The 19,197-nt window shown below is 53.8% G+C and overlaps 1 protein-coding gene across 1 annotated transcript in view; it reads left to right on the forward strand.

The window, feature by feature from the left end:
- Window positions 1-7,385: 7,385 nt before the first annotated feature.
- The window catches only part of VWA5B1 (von Willebrand factor A domain containing 5B1), a gene marked incomplete at both ends in the record, with an annotated part of 40,182 nt that continues 28,370 nt past the window's right edge, over window positions 7,386-19,197 (forward strand). The window contains 6 exons of the mRNA XM_079923492.1: window positions 7,386-7,524; window positions 9,591-9,743; window positions 11,006-11,261; window positions 14,594-14,739; window positions 15,943-16,074; window positions 16,704-16,828. Of these exons, the coding sequence (XP_079779618.1) occupies window positions 7,386-7,524; window positions 9,591-9,743; window positions 11,006-11,261; window positions 14,594-14,739; window positions 15,943-16,074; window positions 16,704-16,828 (951 nt within the window). The remainder of the gene's footprint in view (window positions 7,525-9,590; window positions 9,744-11,005; window positions 11,262-14,593; window positions 14,740-15,942; window positions 16,075-16,703; window positions 16,829-19,197) is intronic.

The following is a 19,197-nucleotide window of genomic DNA, read 5'->3' on the forward strand; positions in this document are numbered from 1 at the left end:
GAGGACAGGCTCCCAGTGAGGGCATGAAAGCATGGACTTCCTAGAAGTGTCAGCGACAGGGAAGAGAATGAGAACCCCCCAGCCCGAGGTGAGTGGGAGGGGGGCAAGGCCGGAACTGCTTGGCCGGCTCACCGTCCGCATCTTGACCAGGCCTGGCTGAGCCCACTCGGCTGGGGGTCTCCAGCTCTGTGGATACAATCTGGGGGTGATCTGACCAGGGTGAGGGCGAGAGGCCTCCAGAATGGCTTCCCAGGCCTCGCTTGTCCCTGCCATGCTGCCTCTGGGACAAAAATGACCTGGGAATGAAAGGAGATGGGGAACTTCAGCTCCAAGGGCAGAATCCGAGGACTTACTGAGACGGACACTTGGGCAGAGACCCAAGCACCTTCCCAGCTGGGTGGTCTGCACAGGGGTCAGCACAACCCCGGAAGTGGCCCTCACAGGGACGGCCAGTGGAGGAGGGCAGAGAGGAGAAGAGCCCAGCCCCATCGGGACTCGTCCGCTTCCCGCCCAGTTTCCTAGGAGGCAAGTGCCATCACGGTCCCATTTTACAGATGTGGAAGCTAAGGCACAAAGAAGTTAATAACTTGCTCAGGGTTACGCAGTATGTACGTGGCAGAGCACAGCCGAGTAATTGGCCCAAGGCCACCAGGAAGTGGCTGTCCAGAGAATCTATCCTCAGGCAGTACTCTAGACCCTGGGACCTAGCTGCTACCCCACAAGCAAGTTTCTCCCTTTCTAAATCCCTTTCTGAAAAGCAAATATCCCCTGGCAAGGGAGGCGTGAGGTCCTTGACCCCAGGACCTCAGTGCAGGAGTTCTATGCTGCTGCCAGGAAGACCGAAGCCAGGCAGGGCCCGGCACCCTTTTCCTTGCTTTATCTCTGCACATCCTTCCCTCATTGCATCTAAATCAGGTCACACTGCGCCTGCTGCAGGCACCTGTCACCCAGCCTCTGTGCTCAGCCTGGAACACTGCACCCCAGGCTGTTCCAGGACAAACTGGGGCCTGAGCCACAGGCTTCCCCAGAGGCATCTCTGGAGCCTGGAGGATGGACGGGGGCTGGCAGGGTTCATGGTGCAATTGGGATCACAGCCCCACCTTGAGGGGCATCAGAGCAGGGGAAGCCCAGGGTCCCTGAGGCTCACAGCCCTAGTTCACCAGGGTTCTGGTCCTCCCTCCCCCTCCCCCTCCCCCTCCATCCCTCCCTCCCTTCTTTCCCTTTCTCCTGTGCTCAGCACGGACCAGGAAGCAGCTGGGGAAGGGAAAGTACAGGCTTTGGAGGAAGGCTGCTTCCTATCCCAGCCAGCCTGACCACTCACCAGTTATGTGATCCTGGCTTCCAGATGTCCCCCTCAGTTTCCCTACCTGTAACATGAGGGAGTGTGAGCATTAGCAATGACTGCAAAACACTAGACACTGGTAGGTGCCTCCACTTCGAATCCCTCCTCTGAACTGAGCCCTGGCAGGGAGCTGGGGCACAGGCAAAGGAGGAGGGGCACCCCCTGTCCTTACGTCACTCACAGCCCTGCGGAGGACACAAGCCATCACAGATGGGCAGTTACGGAGCTTTGTGATGTGTGATGTGGCAGACAAGAGGCTGTGGAGGTCCCGAGGAGGGCGTGTCTGATGGGCTGGGGTATCAGGGAAGGCTTCATGGAGGAGGTGACAGTGGAACTGGGTCTTAAGTGGTGAATAGGACTTTGAAAGGCAGAGAAGAAGTCCACAATCATTACAGGAAAAGGCTCCAGTGTGGGAAAGGCATAGTGAGGTCAATGTGTTTGGAGCAAAGTGAACATGTAGGACATGGCAGGAAGTGACACGGAACGGTGATAGGGAACGGATGGGGAAGAACCTTGAATGCCATGCCAGGAGTTTAACCTGCCCTGTTGGACAAAAACACTGGGAGCCATTAAGCTCAGGGGAAAGGGACGCTGCTGTGTGTGTCTGTGCACGCATGTGCCTACACACGGGGTGACAGAGGGGACGGGAAGGGAGACAGCCTGGAGGTCGGAGGACCAGGTGCGAGCTGGTAGAGGTGGCCCAGGAGAGAGCAAAGCAGCAGCCCCAACGGGGATGGAGAGCAGAGGCGGATTTCGGGAGAGCGTATGGGCAGAAATGTCAAGGCTTGGGGAGAAGCTTAATACGGGAAGCAACGTAGCCTCATGGTTAAGGACATGGGCTCTGTGGTCCTCCTGCTTGAGTTAACTCCCAGCCCCATCACCTACTGGCTGGGTGGCCTTGGATAAGTTACTTCACCTCTCTGAGCTTTGGTGTTTTCATCTGTAGTACGTGGATAGTAAGAGTACCTACATCTGAGGGGTGCTACCCAATTTTATACGTAAAGCACTTGGAATGATGTTTCATCTATTTGACAAGTATTTATTGAGCATCTACTATACCCCAGTATTATTCTATGGGTGGCAGATATAGCCGAGAAACAAACTAAAAATTCTTGCCTTCACAGGGGATTATACTCTATCTAGAGAGTTGGGGAGACACATCAAACAAGATACATAAGCAGAATATACAGTCTATCAGATGGTGGTAACTGGTAAGGAAAAAACAGGAAAAGAGAGCTAGGAAGCGTTGAGAGGTTGCAATTTTAAGAGCGACCTAAGTGCCTGAGTGACTCAGGTTTTGGAGATGGAGCAATCATAAATGGCATCTCAAGTTCAAGGAATGAGTGGAAATTGGAGGCTGAGCTGGAGGGTAGCAGAGGTTACTGAGATGCGGGGGTTTGGGGACAGCAGCTCAGTGAGTTGGGGGCACCCTTCCCACGGATGCTAAAGTCACCCCAGCTGATGGCAGGGCTTGGGGAGCAGGGAAGCCAGGAGTCAGGTGCCAAGTGTTTGCTAAAAGGAGGGTGTGGTTGGGACCTCGAAGATGGCAAGCAGCAAAGCGGGGGTGGGGTGTAGCTAAAAGACATCAGCCTCCCAACCTGAGGGGTGCAAGGAATAGCAGCCCCTCCTGGAAGAAGGGGAAGAAGGTCCTCAGGCAAGGACACAGAGAGCCTCTCAGGGAGCCTGCTGGCTGCCGAGCGGTGGTTGCAGAAGGCATAGTGGGAGGTTAGCAGAGCAGGAAGTGGGCCAGGGGCTGGCTCAGGGGCGCAGAACCACAGAGCATACCCTATGGATGGATGGTCTGTTCGAAGACGGGTGAGCCCTCCGTGCTGGCGGGGAGGGTGTATCTGGGCTGCTGACTGATAAATACTGGGATGAAAACCTAAATGATGGATTTAACTCCGACATCTTCCCTGGGGAGCTGTCCTCAGCTAGAAAAATGGGAAACCCAGAAATGGCCAGCTTTGCACTGTGATTATATGTATTGATCCATTCATTCATTCAGCAATATTTATTCACCACCTGCTAATAATGCAAGCGCTCCTCAAGGCACTTGGGATATATCTTGAGAAAAACAGGTCCCAAATCCTTGCCCTTGTGGAGGGGAGACAGGTGATAAGCAATAAACATAATAAATGCTTTATATAGAGTATGTTAGTAATATGTGCTCTGGGAAAAATAAAAGAGCAGGATGAGGGATTGGAAGTGAAGCTGGGGGAACAGGTTGCAAGTTGAAATGCGGTATTAAGGATAGGCCGCCCTGAGAAGGTGTCATTTGAGCAAAGACTTGAAGGAGTGAGGGTGAGAGCCACGTGGATAGTGAGGGGAAAACGTTCCAGGAAGTGGGAGCAGCCCGTGCAAAAGCTCTATGGCATGAGAGCCAGGGCAGAGTCACCAATGGGGAGATGAGAAAGGAAAGGGCGTGGGGCCCAGATCAGGGGGTCTTGAGGGGCGAGGGGAGCTGGCAAGGGTTTGAACTCTAGAACCACATGACTGGATCCATGTCTTCAAAGGATCACCCTGGCTACTCCATTGGGGATAAACTGTAGGGGGACAAGAGGGTGGCAGCAGTGGAGGTGACAGGAAGGGGTCAGGTTTTGAATCTGTTGACTTTTGCAGCTTCATGTGATATCTGTCACCTCCATTAGTTTTTATGTCACTTCTGCCTTGTTTGCCTGTCTCCCAGCGCCTAGGTGACCGCTAAAAGTTAGTGTCCCTGGGAGGCTGCCGGCATTCATTCATTCATTCATTCATTCATTTCACGTTACAAATATTTATTGAGCTCCTACTATGTGCCAGGCACTGTGCCGGGTACTTTGTACACATTATTCAATTTAATCTTCACAGTGCTGATGAGATGGGAGCTATTGGCCCCTCCACTCACCTGGTTTTATAAAGGAGGGGACGAATACCCAGGGATTACAGTGGCTCGCTCACTTCTTAGAAATCCTCTTTCCTGCCCGCCCCCTCACTCTCCCCTTGGCTGCTCTAAGGTCTAGTGGCCCCTTCCATCCCTTCTCCCAGCGCATTCACTCCCCTTTCTCTTGTCTCTCACTTCACCAGCCCAGATTCTGCATCCCAAAAGTCAAGGACCTGGGAAAAGACAGGTGGTCTGGCCGATCAGGAAGGAGGTGAGGCAGGTAAACGCCTAGTGAAATATTGACCCTGACACACTAAGATCAGCCCCTGTCACCACCTCAGCCCCGCTCACACCACACCGTTCCTGAGGCCGAGCCTGGCTTCTCACACTGTCTTGGGCTTCCACTGTCTGGTGGCTTCCTCCCTGTTAGGTCTCTCGTAGGAGTTTCTGTGGCCTGACGCCCACTGGAGGCCCAGCTTGGGATGGTTGGAGGGAGGGTGCTCAGCATTCCTTGCTCTGGTCCCCATCATCTCTTGCAGGGACGCCCCTGGGCTCCTCCAGGAGAAAGTCCCACACACGCACCCTGGGTACCAGTATGTCCTTGGGGCGGCCCAAACTCATGCACGAAACCAAATGTGTCTGAGGCCTCGATGTCATCACCTGCAAAACAATACATTTTATAAGGTTGTGAGAATTAAATGAGATAATATGTGTGCCTGGCACAGTTTCAGTTTTCAACAAATTCCACCTGCTGTTACCATTATCTTCCCCCACTCCCCAGCTCCTCTGCCTCTGGATTGTAAGTTCCTTAAGGATGGAGTTGTATCTTATCTTTGTGTGCCTAGTGGCCAATTCAGGGCCTGGAACGCAGTAGGTGCTTATCGGTGCTGGATGAATCGATGGAGACTGCATGAAGTAGGCCCTGCAGAATTTCAAGTTTACTCCCAAGAGGGCTGACATTGTTAAAGGGTCAGTGCGGAGTGAGTCTGCCTGTGTTATCAACATCGCTCACCCAAGCCCTACTCTCTGGGTGAGAGTCACCCCAGGAAGCTGGGGTGGGCACAGGGCCAGTGTAGGATGAGTGGGCCGGCTGAGACGCCCTGGGCAAAACTCTCCCTCGAGTTGAACTGAAGCTTAAGTTCAAGTCCACCACACGTCTGGGTGCTGGTTCCCAGTCAGCATTCTGGACAGGAGGGAACCAGGAGAAGGAGGGCGGGAGTGTGGATGGCAGGGAGTGAGGTTCTGTCAGGAAATGACCTCCGCCGTCTTGTTCTGGGTTTGGCCAGGCCCCTGAGACCGAGAACTCCTGAAAGAAGGCAGCTGAGGATACAGCCGCTCCCTCCCAGCCCCTTACCTTCCTCCTACTGTCAGTCAGCCCACTGCAGATACGCCAGGGCTGAGAGCTGTCTGGGCCGGAGCCGCAGAGAGAACATAATTAAAAAGACGCTGCTGGCCTACCTGAGGATCCTTGCTTGGGGACACAAGGAGGACATAGAAGCAAAGAGTTCCCTTCTCAGGGCAAAGGCAGAGTAAACAGCACTCACTGAACAGCCTTTTGCAAATAAATGGCAACAGGCTACCAGCCTGGCACGTACATCACCGAGAGAAAGATCCAGAAAGAATCTCAAATTCGTATTTCACACCCTCTGTTTGACTTTGCTTCCCACTCCCACCCTACCTCATGAAGGCAGGTGATTGCCTGGGAGGGTCTCAGGAACCTCATAGAGAATCGATACCCTGCCCTGAGAAGCGCTCCGAAGTCTTTGGTGTTGGAATAATGACAGTCATACATTCTTTTATGTGTTCAATCAGCACTGAGGATGCCATGAGCAGCAAAAATAGACCTGGCCTCCAGGGGCGTGCACTCCAAACGGGATGACGGGCGTGAATCAAATAATCTCACGGGAACAAGATGCATCCTTACAAACTAATGGAAGTGCTCAGAGGGAGAGAAGCTCGGCTCTGTAACAGGCAGAGAAAGGATGCTGGGCATGCGTGGACTGGCTTCCCGGCAAAGGGGGGCCCTGAGTTGACACTGAAGGACAATAGGAAGTTACTAGTTTACAGTGGGTGATGGGGTGAGCCTTCCAGGTAGAGTGCGGCAAGTGCAAAGGTGGAGAGAGCACAGGACACATCTGAGGGAAGGCATGGAAGCTGGGAGACACACAGTGTGGTTGGGAACATGATGACAGATCAGCTAGAGAGGCAGGCAGGGCCAGATCACACAGGGCTCTAGGCCAAAACTTTAAAAGAGTTTGGTCTCTATTCTAGGAGAAATAGGAAACCATTGGTGGGTGAGAGAGGGAGGCGGGGGTGATGGAAATCTGTCCAACTTGTGTGTTGGTCTGTTCATTCTGGCCACTGGGTAGAGAATGGATTCCGGGGTTCGGGGGGGAGGAGTATATTCAAGAGGCCAGGTAGGAGCTGCGGCCCAGGTGGAGATGGTGATGGCTGGGGCAGGGATGCTGGTGGCAGAGGAGCAAAGGCGTGGATGGATGCCAGGGTCTTCCCAGAGATAAATCATGATCTTTGGCAATAGCTTAGGTGTGGGGGTGGGAAAAAGAGGTGCCGAGAGCGGCCCCCAGGCTTTTGGTCTGCACACCTGGAGGGACGGTGGCTTTTTTCACTTTAGTGTCTTTGGAGGGGTGGGGGTGGGTGTTTCTCACTTCCCTTACACCCCAAGTGTTGACTGTAGTGGGTAGCTTCACTGAAGTCAGCGAACGAGGGGCTTGGTGAGCTATTCCAATTGTCTCATTCTGCAGAGGAAGCATCTGAGGCTCAGAGATCACAGGACTGACAAAGGGACGGGATCAGAGCCCCTGGACTCCCATCCGGAGCTAGGAGAGCACTGCCATGGAGGAGCTCAGGTTGGACACGAGGCTGCCTGGGCTCTAACCCTGCCTGCGCTCCCACCCACTGAGTGAATCCGGGCAGGTCACGTGTCTTTAGGCCTCAGTCTCTCTACTGTGAAATGGAATGACCACGCCTTCTCTTCTGAGGGGTGGTCAAGAGTCACTGTGGGTCCCTGAGTAGGAAGTAGTTGGGGGAAGTGACGAGAACAATGCTTTGACTTCCTGTGGGGGCTGAAGTGGGAGAACTGAGTTGGGGAGGGATGGGGGGGGTCTCTCCCCACTTCCTGCCTCCCTGTCTCTTGCAGGCCCTGAAGGCTGAGTAGCCATCAAGATGCCTGGTCTGCTGAACCAGATCACAGGGGCAGCCCTGCCCCTCACCGCATCCGACGTCACCTCCTTTGTCAGTGGTTACGCCCTGGGTCTCACCGCCTCCCTCACCTATGGCAACCTGGAAGCCCAGCCCTTCCAGGGTAAGGATCCCTGTTGGCGCTTCCCCAGGACCACCTGCTCCTCCAAGCAGAATCCCCATCCTGACATGTATTAGCTGATTGACACCGGACAAGTCACGTCACCTCTCTGAGTCTCAAGTTTCCGCATCTGTGAAACAGGAATACCACTTCTGCCCTGCAGGTCTTAAAGCTGGTAGCAAGTCAGCTCAGGATTCGAACGCAGGTTGGGGCTTGGCCCCAGCCCTATTTATGTTCACGAGACATGCCCACCTGTGTCAGATAGTCAGTCCTCCACTTTCCCCAGTGAGCCTCACAGTAGGAGAGGCGTCCAGACTCAGTGGAAGCCAGGAGCTCCCGGTCATAGGTGTGGCTCTCGTCCCCGTGACCTTGGGGAAGCCACTGTCCTTCTCGACATCAGGGTGCTCCTGCACCTGTTTGGACGCCAGGGTTTGCAGGAGGAACAGATGAGGTAATACATGAGGAAGGACAGCGTGGAATGGAAAACAGTCTGCAAATGAGTCATCAGTGCAAGGCAGTCAGGAGTGTGGACCGGCGTTCCCCTGCAAGAGATGTTTGTAAATTACACTCCTCTCCTTGCACTTAAGGAAGGGAGTTATGGGAAGGCTGGCCAGGAGGGTTCTGCGTAAAGGCTTGTTATGGTTAGCATTCCTTCTCATCCAGAGTGATGGGGGCCTCCTAACCCCCAAACTTCATGTCTTGGGGCACCACCCTCCAGCCTGACCTGAGCTTCTGAAAGTCTTTCAATTCCCAAAAGAAACCTGCAAGGGAAAGTCTCCTCCCTGCGGAAATCTCCTGGGCAGAGCAAATGACACTTTTCCTCCGTTTAAGGAAACCTATAGAGGGTGGCCTAAAGTGAGACCCGCGAGGAACCCAGGGACTAAATTACCGAACAGCTCTGGGACAGTCCTTTGGCTTTCCATGTGCAGAAAGGACAGTCCCCCCATTTTATAGATGCGGAAACTGAGGGATGGGAAGCTGGGATTTGTGGAGAGTTCACCATGGGCCCAGCACTGTGCTGCCCTCATGTTAGTGGGCAGATAAAATGAGATACGACCTTGATCCTCTGAGTGTGGTACCCCAGCCATCGGCATCACCCAGAGATGGTTAGAAATGCAGAATCTCAGGCCCTGTCCCAGGACCACTAAGTCAGAATCTGCATTTTAACCAGACCCCCAGGTGATTCACGTGCTCTTGAAGTTCGAGAAGCACTGAGATATAAAGATGTAGGGCGCGCACTATGGGGGATATGGTTTAATAAGTGGTGGCTGGCTTTTCCATTTTCATAACGACCCTGAGTTTGGCTCTATTATCCCCATTTTACAGATGGGGCTGTGAGGCGTAGAGATGCTAAATGTTTTTATCCAAGGTCACCAGACTGGGGAAGGGGGCAGGGCCCAGATTAGAACCCTAGCCCTATTCCTCCAAAGCCCCAGCTCCTAGGTGCCACGCACGGGACCACCACACAGAGGTGTCTTATTTGTCCCACACATCAGGTCACATAAAAATCCAGATCTCCACTCTCTCTTGAAAAATCAGAAGCCCCGGGCTTCCCTGGTGGCGCAGTGATTGAGAGTCTGCCTGCCGATGCAGGGGACACGGGTTCGTGCCCCAGTGTGGGAGGATCCCACATGCCGCGGAGGGGCTGGACCCGTGAGCCATGGCCGCTGAGCCTGCGCGTCTGGCGTCTGTGCTCCGCAACGGGAGGGGCCACAACAGTGAGAGGCCCGCGTACCACAAAAAAACAAAACAAAACAAAACAAAACAAAAAAATATCAGAAGCCCTGGTCACACCGGCCTCACAGGCCAGCAGAGTCAGAGTTGGCTGGGACAGGGGAGCAGCCGTCCCTTTCCAGCTGCCCTGCAGCTGACACAGAGCCTGCTGCTGTGCCTCTCCTGCCCAGCCCCCAGAACCAGGGGGCCCCAGCCCGAGTTCTCTCTGGAGTCCTCCAAGTGGCAGGGAGTACCATCCACTCGGATGGCAGGCCAAAGGCTCCAGTTCCTCCTCCGGGGTGGGGCATGCAGAGCGGGTCTGGGGCACCCCGCGATGCTGGGCCCTGCTCTGGCAGGTCTCTTTGTATACCCACTGGATGAGTACACCACGGTGATCGGCTTTGAGGCAGTCATTGCCGACCGAGTCGTGACAGTACAGATCAAGGACAAAGCCAAGATGGAGGGTGGCCGCTTAGATGCTACTGGCCTCCGAGCTGCAACTGTCACAGGTAAGAAGGCCAGAAAGGCTGTGGCAGGGCCTGGGCATGGCTGGAGTCTCAGACAGACTGAAAGGGCAGCAATGGGATAGGGTAAAGAGCGCACTACACTAAGAGTCAGGAATCCTGTGTGACCTCAGGCCAATAATGAACCTCTCTGAACCTCACCTTACTATTTGGAAAATAGAGGTAATTGTTTCTGTTCTCACCTGGAAAGAGCGGTAAGGCTCAAAGGAGGCAACAGAAGGATTGTTGAGATAGCTCTAAAAAACAGAAGAGCATGTCATTTAAGCTCAGAGGTTGTAGAATGAGTCACACCAGGATTTGACTGCCTATCCTGTTGCTTGCAAGCTCAGATAAGAAATTAAGCCTCATTTGTAAACTGTAACTAATAATCCCATGCATCCAAATCTCAACAAAGAGCATGCAGAACACTCATCACAGTCCCTGGTGCAGAGTAGGTACTCACAGCATGGCTACTGATGCCTGCTATTGAGGATACTGCGTCTCAGAGAGGGTGAGTGACTGGCCCAAGGTCACACAGCATGTTAGTGGCAGAGCCAAGGCTTGAGTCCAGACCAAGGATCATATGATATGAGATTCTTACCATTGGATTTATGATGGAGGTGAAGTTTGTTCACCTGATCATTGAGATGTTCAAGAATCTTTTAATGAACACTCACGATGTGAGATGCAAAGTTTCCCCCAAGATTTTAGGACTTCTCCCAGCCTGGAAGAATAGCTAGGACATGCCTGGTAGGGACCACGATAGGAAGTTGACAGTGGCTATGCCAAAAGCGGTCCAGATAATGTCAGAGGAGGGAAGGAGCGGTCCAGGTGGGACCAGGGAGGTTTTCGTGGAGGGGTTGGATGGATGGGTAGGATGGGCTAAGGAGGAATGAGGGCTGGGTCTTTCAGATGAAAGGAGAGAGCATGGATGCTGGGGGAGGGGGCAATGCTCCAACGTGATTCTCGGGGGGACATAGAGTCTGCGGATAGAGATGTGACCCTCTGTTGGGGATTTGTGGGTCCCAGTCTCCCAATCCCTGCAGGATACAGTGGAAAGTACACAGGTCTGGCATCAGACCCATGTAGGTTCCGATCCTGGTTCAATAAATTAGTTATTTGTTGAGTAATTTGAGCAAGTTGCGCCCACACGCTGAGCCTCAGTTTTCCCATCAGCAGAACAGGCTGCTCTACCCTAACACACAGCAAGCTTAGAGGGGATGGGAGAGAATGTGTGCACGGTACCTGACGCCAGGCCCGGCACTGAGGAAACATTCTGCATCATCCCTCCTCCTGCACACCAGGAAAGGTGGCTCTGGATGAGGATTTGGAGCGGATCCTCTTTGTGGTCAACCTGGGGACAATCGCCCCGATGGAGAACGTCACCATCTTTGTCAGCACCTCCTCGGAGCTCCTGACGCTGCCCAGCGGGGCTGTGAGAGTCCTGCTACCTGCTGTCTGCGCCCCAACCGTGCCTCAGTTCTGCACCGAGAGCACTGGCCCCTCCAACCAACAGACCCATGGGTGAGGAGCCCCTGCCCAAACAGGGCCAGAGTCCCGGGTGCAGCAGGGAGATGGGCCGGCGGGAAGGATAGGAGGTGAGGCTGAGCTCTGTAGCTGCCCCCGTCTCACATTTCGAGCACTTAAGAATCTCCCTGAAATGCTCTGTGTTGGTGCGGGTCAGAAGTGTTAGGATTTGGACAGCTTGGTATCAGAATTTCCAGGCTTTTTTCTTTAATGCACTCAAGAGGTATTTTCAGAGCACCTAGGTGCTAGACACTGGGGAGGGGGTGTTAGGGACCCAGAGGACATGAAACCCACATGGTCCCTTGCCTTTTTGGAACTTGGTGGGAGAGATCATTATCCAACAGATAACACAACAAATGTGAACTGTTTATGAACTTGCATGCATAATTAATTATGTGAAAAGTGCAGTAAAGGAGAGGTGCATTGGCTAAGAGTATAAAAGAGGGACCCAACCGGGGAGTGGGGGGTCTGGGGCCCTGGTCAGGCTTCTCTGAGGAGTGGTATTTCAGCTGAGGGCTGAGCCAGGAGGGGGGTGGATATAGGCACAGAGAGAAGCTCCTATAGGTGAGAACAGCAGAGGCAAAGGCCCTGAGGCAGCAAGGACAGGGCCACAGAGGGGGACTGAAGGACGGGTGACATGAGATGAGGCTGCAGAGATACAGGACACCCGGTGGCCCTGGCAGACTTTGGATTTCTCCCCGAAGCAACAAGAAGTCATTTTTTCTTTTTTTTTTAGTAATATAATGTAGCTTCTTGATTTTTTTTTTTACATCTTTATTGAAGTATAATTGCTTTACAATGGTGTGCTTTGCAGGGCCGGGAGGGTACACTCCGGGACAGTTTCTCTGTACTCCCCCGGTGGGGGAGGAGAGAAAAGGGGGTGGGTCACAGCCTGAGGCACCTGCAGCTGAGATCGGGGCTCCTCCCATTTTCCCACCTATAAGTCCAGGGGGACTAGTGGTTCCTCTGCAGGGAGAGAGGATGCCAGTTTGAAAGTAGCCTGATGCATACAGGAGATGTCTTTTGAAGTCCTGTATCTTATCATTCAATTCGCGTCATTAAAAAAAAAATCTGTTCCACAATATATTAGCACCACTGTGGTAGAAAAACAACACTTGAATTAATTACCAGTTAAACTGCTTAACTCCCCCTCCCCAGCTTTGAGCCTGAATCTTTGAGCCAAGTTGAAATCTGGGAAGATGTACCGTATGTATCTAGGAGTTTCATACATACCCTGGTTGGGCTATGGGGACAGCTGGGAGCACGTGCCCACTGGGACACAGAGGACAGTGACAGCAAACCCCTGGACACCACCAGTTAAAGTGCTGACCTCAAGGTGTCCTGACGGGGAGGGGTTATTTTAGCCTCCCACGTGGGGCCAGCCCAGAGGGCACTCCTCAACCACACCACAAATAGTAATTAAACACCTACCATGGGGCAGGTACTGTTTTGGGTGCTGGGAATACAGCAGTAAACTAGACAGACAAGGTCCCTGCCCTCGTGGGGCTAGCATTCTAAGGGGGGAGACAGACAATAAAGTAATAAGCCCACAAACATGTCATTTGTTGGGTGATGAGCTCTATGGAGATAGATGCTACAGAGGCTAGAGGGGGACAGGATGGGGTGGGCGCTAGTTTCGCTAGAATAGACAGGGCTTAGGCAACACTTGAGGCCTGATCTGAATGAAGGGGGCTGGCCGTGGAAGTATAGTGGAAGAAGAACATTCGGGACAGGGGGCAGAGCGGGCAGTAAGTGCAAAGGCCCTGAGGCAGCAACAGACTGGGTATGTTGGAAGAGCAGCTGCAAGGCTAGTAAGACTCTAGCAAAGTGGGAGAGTCAGCCTGTGTAGGGCCTCGAAATCTAGAGTGAGGACACTTGTTGGTACAACAGAGAAGCTGGTGGCACCAGCCAGTCTCAGGCTAGGGAACACCAGCTCGTGTGTCATCTATATAAACGCTGCCAGAGGCGCCAAGCCAGGTGCTTGGGAGAGGCAGGACCTAGCAGACCTGGGGACATTCAAGACCTCGGTGGATCAGGGAACAAGAGGCCAAGCAGTCCCCGGTGCCCCTGAGGTGGCCCTGATAAGCTAATTCCTGCCTGTTCCAGCAGGCAGAGTTAACAGAGATGCTCTTGGGAGACGCCTGCATCCAATTCTGATGAACCTCAAAGTTGCTTAGATAGAGGGACATGGGAAAAAATAAGAAAAATAGATAATACCAAGTGTTGGTGAGGATGAGAGAAGGAAAGTCTCGTTCATTGCTTGTGGAAGTGGAAACTGGCCCAGCCACTCTGGAAAGCAATCTGGGGCAATACTCGGTGTGTGCCCTTTGACCCAGGGATCCCAGAGAAATCCTTTTATACATCCAAACATAACACACGGATGAAGATGTTCATGGTGCTGGAGTCTGTGAACACAGGGAGGTGAAGGCAGGAAGGAATATGTACAATATAGCAGATGGCCCCAAGCCACAGCACATCAGCAGGAAAGACTTTGCTTTGCAGACGGCCACCTGGACAGAGCTTACAGACACAGTGTTGGGTGAAAGAAAGGGGAGCAATTGGATGAGATTCCTAATACAATGCTTTCTTTTCAACCAAAAGTCACGGTGTGTTTTACAAAAATATGTGCACATTCAGAACGTGTATCAAAGACCTCAGAAGGCAGGACCGTAGAGGGGAGGGAAATAGAGCAGAATCAGAGACAGGGTGAGGGATGACAAAGATAGAGACGTGAGCGTTCAGCAGTGACACTTTGCTAAGCGCTTGCTCAAGACAGCTGTGTCATTATTATCCCCATTCAATGATGAGAAAACCAAGACTCAGAGAAGTGGCTTTATGCAAGGGTTCCCAGCTTGCAGAGACAGAGCAGGTATTCCAGAAGTGATGTGACGTATGTAAAATGTTTCACGGCCGAGCCACAGAGACCCGGGTGAGGATGCACACTCTGCCGCATGCCAGTGGTGGCAACTTAGGCTAGTGACCTCATGTAGCTGAGCCTCGGTTTCCCCACGTGGGGGTGGGGGGGGATGAGGGCTCTGAGGCCTTCCTCTGGGGGCGTGGCGAGAACAGTGTTAGCTCCCATGCCTGGTGCCTGGCCCATCCATCGTAGGTAGTGGTACCTTAGGTCTGAATCCAGGCTCTCCCTGCAGGCAGGCTGAGTGAGACTGTCAGCATCTGGGGTGGAAGGAAGCCCCTCAGTCCCTTTTTGGGTGGGGCTGCAGGGGTGCCAGGGCTGCCTGGGACTTGCCATTTTCTCCATGTCTTCTCTTGCTGGCCCCCTGCCTCAGCCCTGACTGGCAGCCTCCTCCGCCTCTCGGCCCCCTTCCCAGAAAAGACAAGCATTGCTTCGGCCCCCGGGCCCTGGACTCCTGGAACAAATTGAGCTTGGCGACTCTCCTGGACACCGATGTGTCCAACCCCACGGAATATGACTTCAACTTCCAGTTGGAGATCCGTGGGCCCTGCCTGCTCGCAGGTGAGAGGGAGCTGCCTAGACCCGGATGGGGCTGGAAAGAAGATTCGAGGCCACGGCGGGGTGGGGAAAGGAAGGGGAGGGAGGGAAAGCTGGCCAGCCCAGATGGAAGACAGCCTGAAGCTCATGCCCCTCGCCCCCGTTTCCTGCTCCCCAGCATGCGGCCTAAGATGAGTCTTTCCCAAGGACAGGTTTCAAGGCTGTCCCCACCCTCACCTCAATGGCTTCCCCGGGGAAATGTCCACGAGGGCATGGCCGTCCGAAGTCCGCGGTCCTCGGTCTTCTTCTGGAGCCATAGCCACAAAGCTGCTTCCTGCTCTTCCCCTTGCATGGCAGAATCAGCTGGGGAACTTTCCAAATCCCACCCCCTAGACCCCACCCCAGAGCTTCTGATGACATTGGTCTGGGGTGAGTCCTGGGCATTGGAACATTTAAAAGTTCCCAGGCAGGGCTTCCCTGGTGGCGCAGTGGTTGAGAGTTCGCCTGCCGATGTAGGGGACATGGGTTCGTGCCCCGGTCCGGGAAGATCCCACATGCCGCGGAGCGGCTGGGCCCGTGAGCCATGGCCGCTGAGCCTGCGCGTCCAGAGCCTGTGCTCCGCAACGGGAGAGGCCACAGCAGTGAGAGGCCCGCATACCGCAAAAAAAAAAAAAAAAAAAAACAGTTCCCAGGCGATTCCCCCCCGCAGAGCTTCTGATGACATTGGTCTGGGGTGAGTCCTGGACATTGGAACATTTAAAAGTTCCCAGGTGATTCTAACAAGCAGCCAGGGGCGGGTACCATTGTTCTGATGGGTCCCCTCCCCCACCCAGTCAAGGTTTTAAAGAGACACTAGGATGTGGTTTCTTGTCAACAAGGGTTCTCCCAGAGCAACAGGACATCCCAACACAAGAGGCATTTATGCAGTGCCCACCGATGGAGCATGGAGCTCTTTCTGTCTTTCTGTGCCCTGTGAGGAAGCCATTCCTTTGACCGCCACTGGATCCTGAGGTCAGGGCAGGAAAGGCCATTAGACCCCATCTAGCTAAGCCCCCCTTTTGCAGACGGGGAAATTGAGGAGGCCTGTCCACGGTTTTACACAGCAGATCAGGAGCCCCTGAGGGGGCTGGAGTGCCAGTCATCTCTGGCCTGAGTCTCAGGGTCCCCCACCAAGCTCCTCTCCCTCCGGGGACTCCTGAGCCTATCCCACTTTTCTGTGCCACTCAGGGGTGGAGAGTCCCACCCACGAGATCCGAGCTGACGCCTCCCCGTCCGCACGCTCCGCCGAGAGTATCATTATCACCCTGGCCAACAGGCACACCTTCGACCGACCCGTGGAGATCCTCATCCACCCCAGCGGTACTGTGCACCAGGCGGGGCCCCCAGGATGCCTGTGGGAGGGAGGAGGTGCTGATCCCATGGGGCACAGACACATGGCCCTGCACCCAGTACCAGTGAGAGGGTAGGGGCGCGTGACAGAGGAGGAGACCAGCTACTTGCCTCCTGGAAAACTTAGTGCTAACTGGCAGAATTGAGTGTCTCCTGCCCCATTCTAGCTCCTGAGACCCCAGGGTCTCATCCACCCAGTGGTGCACTTTGCCCCCAGGCCAGCTGAGCAGAGATCTTTGAAGCCCTAAGCTCCATGAGACCCTGGCAGCTCAGAACTCTCAGGGAGCAACTCTTTTGTCTCTTTAAGAATTCATCGAATGTTTAGATGCAAAAAGATCAGAGCCCAGAATCACTCCCATTTTACAGATGGGTAAACTGAGGCCCAGGGAGGGGCAGTGAATCACCCACAGCCACTAGGCTCTCCTGCCTCCCAGCTAAGGAGTCTTCTCAGGGTCCCACACTGCCTCAAGCAGCCAGGAATCCCATCCCCCTCTTCCAACTGGGAATCCTCCGCACTGTGAAGATCTGCCACTCCACCAAGGCCCCCAGCATCACCCTCACCCTCGGGCAAGTGCCAAGAGTTGATCTCATCTCTGCAGAGCCCTACATGCCACATGTCCTGATGGAGAAAGGGGACATGACCCTGGGAGAGTTTGACCAGCACTTGAAGGGAAGAACAGATTTCATTAAAGGGATGAAGAAGGACAGCAGTGCAGAGCGAAAGGTGAGGGTGACTGAAGCAACATCAGTGGTGGCAGAACTGGGGTGGCACTGGGGACTTGGTCTTTGCTGGACCAATGAGGAGCCTGAACCTGAGGTTGGGGGTGGGTGTGACTTGCCCGAGGTCACACAGCAAGCTGGTGGCAGAGGGAAAGTGGACGTCCAGATGCAGCAGTCACCCTGGCACTGCCCTCCTGCTTCCTGTCAGGTCACCTGCTCCTAGTGCCACCAAGGTGCCTAAGCCAGGCAAAATTCTAGGCTGGTGGCAGAAACAACCTTGGTCTCCTCCAGGCTAATCCACCCCCAAGAGGCACCAAGGACCCTACAGCTGGGTGCCCTCCCGGCTCCACCTCTACTCCTGGGCCTCCCTTTTCCCACCTGCTGAATGGGTCTCTTGCTCCTCCTGCCTCTGGTATCCCTGCTTGCTATTAGGTAAAGAATAAAGGCAGAGCAGGGAAAGCCTGAGAAAGATCCTTTCCCTCTGCCCACCCCTCCCCCACAAAGTGAAAGGACAAGGGCTCCATCAGCAAGGGGTTGGGGGTGGGGAAGGGGGGGAGGAGGATGCTGAACCACAGCCACAAGCCACCACCGCAGTCTCCCTCCTGCTCGTGACCCTGCACATCGAGCCGGGTCCTGAGTGCCAAGGTAGGCTTAAGAATCGCGGGATACTTCTTTCTATTGTCTCCCCTTTTGAGATGAGAAAACTGAGGTTTAGCACCCGAAATAACTGGTGAGCTGGGAAGAGGGAGTTGGCTTTGGTGACAAAGAGGCTAAGGACTTTGCCTTGCTCATGTGGGGCAATTGTGCTGGATGTAAGGGCCCCCCGTTCCTGCTGGCCTGATTGGCAGAGGAACAGACAAGAACGCGGAGATAACTTACAGCTGATGACACCATTCCCTTTGGTAGAGATCCCACTGGAAGCCCCTGCTTGGTGGGGGGTAGGGGAGTTGGCGAAGGGAAGGTGTAGGTGGCTCAATGCCCATCCCCACGTTAGAGACCCCACTGGAAACACCTGTCCTCCCAGAGGTGCCCCCTCACCCAGATGAGTCAGTTGGGAGAAGAGGCTGGAGACAGGCTCCCGTAGTGGTGGTGGGAATGCCGGGGGTGCCCGCTCAGCTCTGAGAACTGCAGCACGTGGGCAAGGGGTGTTGGCAGTGAGCCTCCCAGGCGTGCCTGCCAAGCCTTAAATCAATTAGCTCTGGGACCACTGAGGCAAATGAGAATTAATTTGCCACCTTGGGTTGGTTATGCAAATACCCTGTATCCTCATGAGCTCCAGGGATGACAGCCCTCAACCCACAGCTGCTAAGAAGTGATGAGTTTATTGTAACTGGATAATGGGAGCTCAAGACATCAGAGGATCCTGAGCCCGGACCCCCACCCCATGCCTCGGAGAGGCAAAAATCGGGCTCCTGTCACTACCAGATGTGGCTGTTGCTGCCTTGGGCTCTGTCATCAAAAGGGCCAGGCTGGGCAGTGGCTTTTGGCAAAGGAGCTCCCGGTAGGAGGGAGGAGGGCATCCAGAGGCATCAATCAGGAAGAGTGAGTGGGACAAGCTGTCAAAAACTGCGACTTAGCAAAGAGGGGGCAAATGACACAGGGAGAGACATTATGTATGAGAGATGGAGATGCAGAGAGAAGCAGAGACAAATAGAGACAGAAAGACAAAAAAACTGATGCACATAGGTCAGTAGCAGACAAAAAGACCCACACAGATTCATCCTCTCATTTATTCATTCAACAAACACTAAGTGCCCAATAGGTTCTAGGCACTAGGACGAAAGCACTGAAAATGACACATCCTTTCCTGATGGCGCACAGGGAAAACACAGGGAAACAGCACAAGAAGCACAGGGAAACAGACAAGAAGGAAACGCATGAGAAAGATCTGTTTAGGTGAGGGCCGGGGACTGTGAAACACAAGGCAGGACGATATGCTAATGAGTGAAGAGTACCGGGTGCTGTTCAGCCAGGTGTGTAGAGAAAGCCTGTTTGAATGTGAGACCCGGTGGATTGTGAAGCATTGGAAGAGCACGCAAAGAGCTGGAAGCAGAATAATGGCGATGCGTCTGGAAAACAGAAAGATGCCCAGAATGGCTGAAATGTAGGGCAAACGTGAGGTGGACAGGTAGGCAGGGGTCAGTCCTTAGGGGGGCTTCATGAGCCCTGGTACAAGGTGTGAGGGGAAACTATTGCTTAAGCAAGAGAGTAACAAGAAAGATCACACTGCCTTCTCTCTATAGAAGGGACCACGGGGAAATAAAAGTAGAGGAATCAGGCCAGGAGGAAGCTATTGCAAAGATCCAGGCAAGAGATGGTACTGTCCTGCGCTTGGGTGATTGCAGCGGAGACAGAGAGAAGAGGACAAGTTCA

The sequence above is a fragment of the Stenella coeruleoalba genome (genome assembly GCF_951394435.1).
Source record: "Stenella coeruleoalba genome assembly, chromosome: 1".
NCBI classification, from domain to species: Eukaryota; Metazoa; Chordata; class Mammalia; order Artiodactyla; family Delphinidae; genus Stenella; species Stenella coeruleoalba.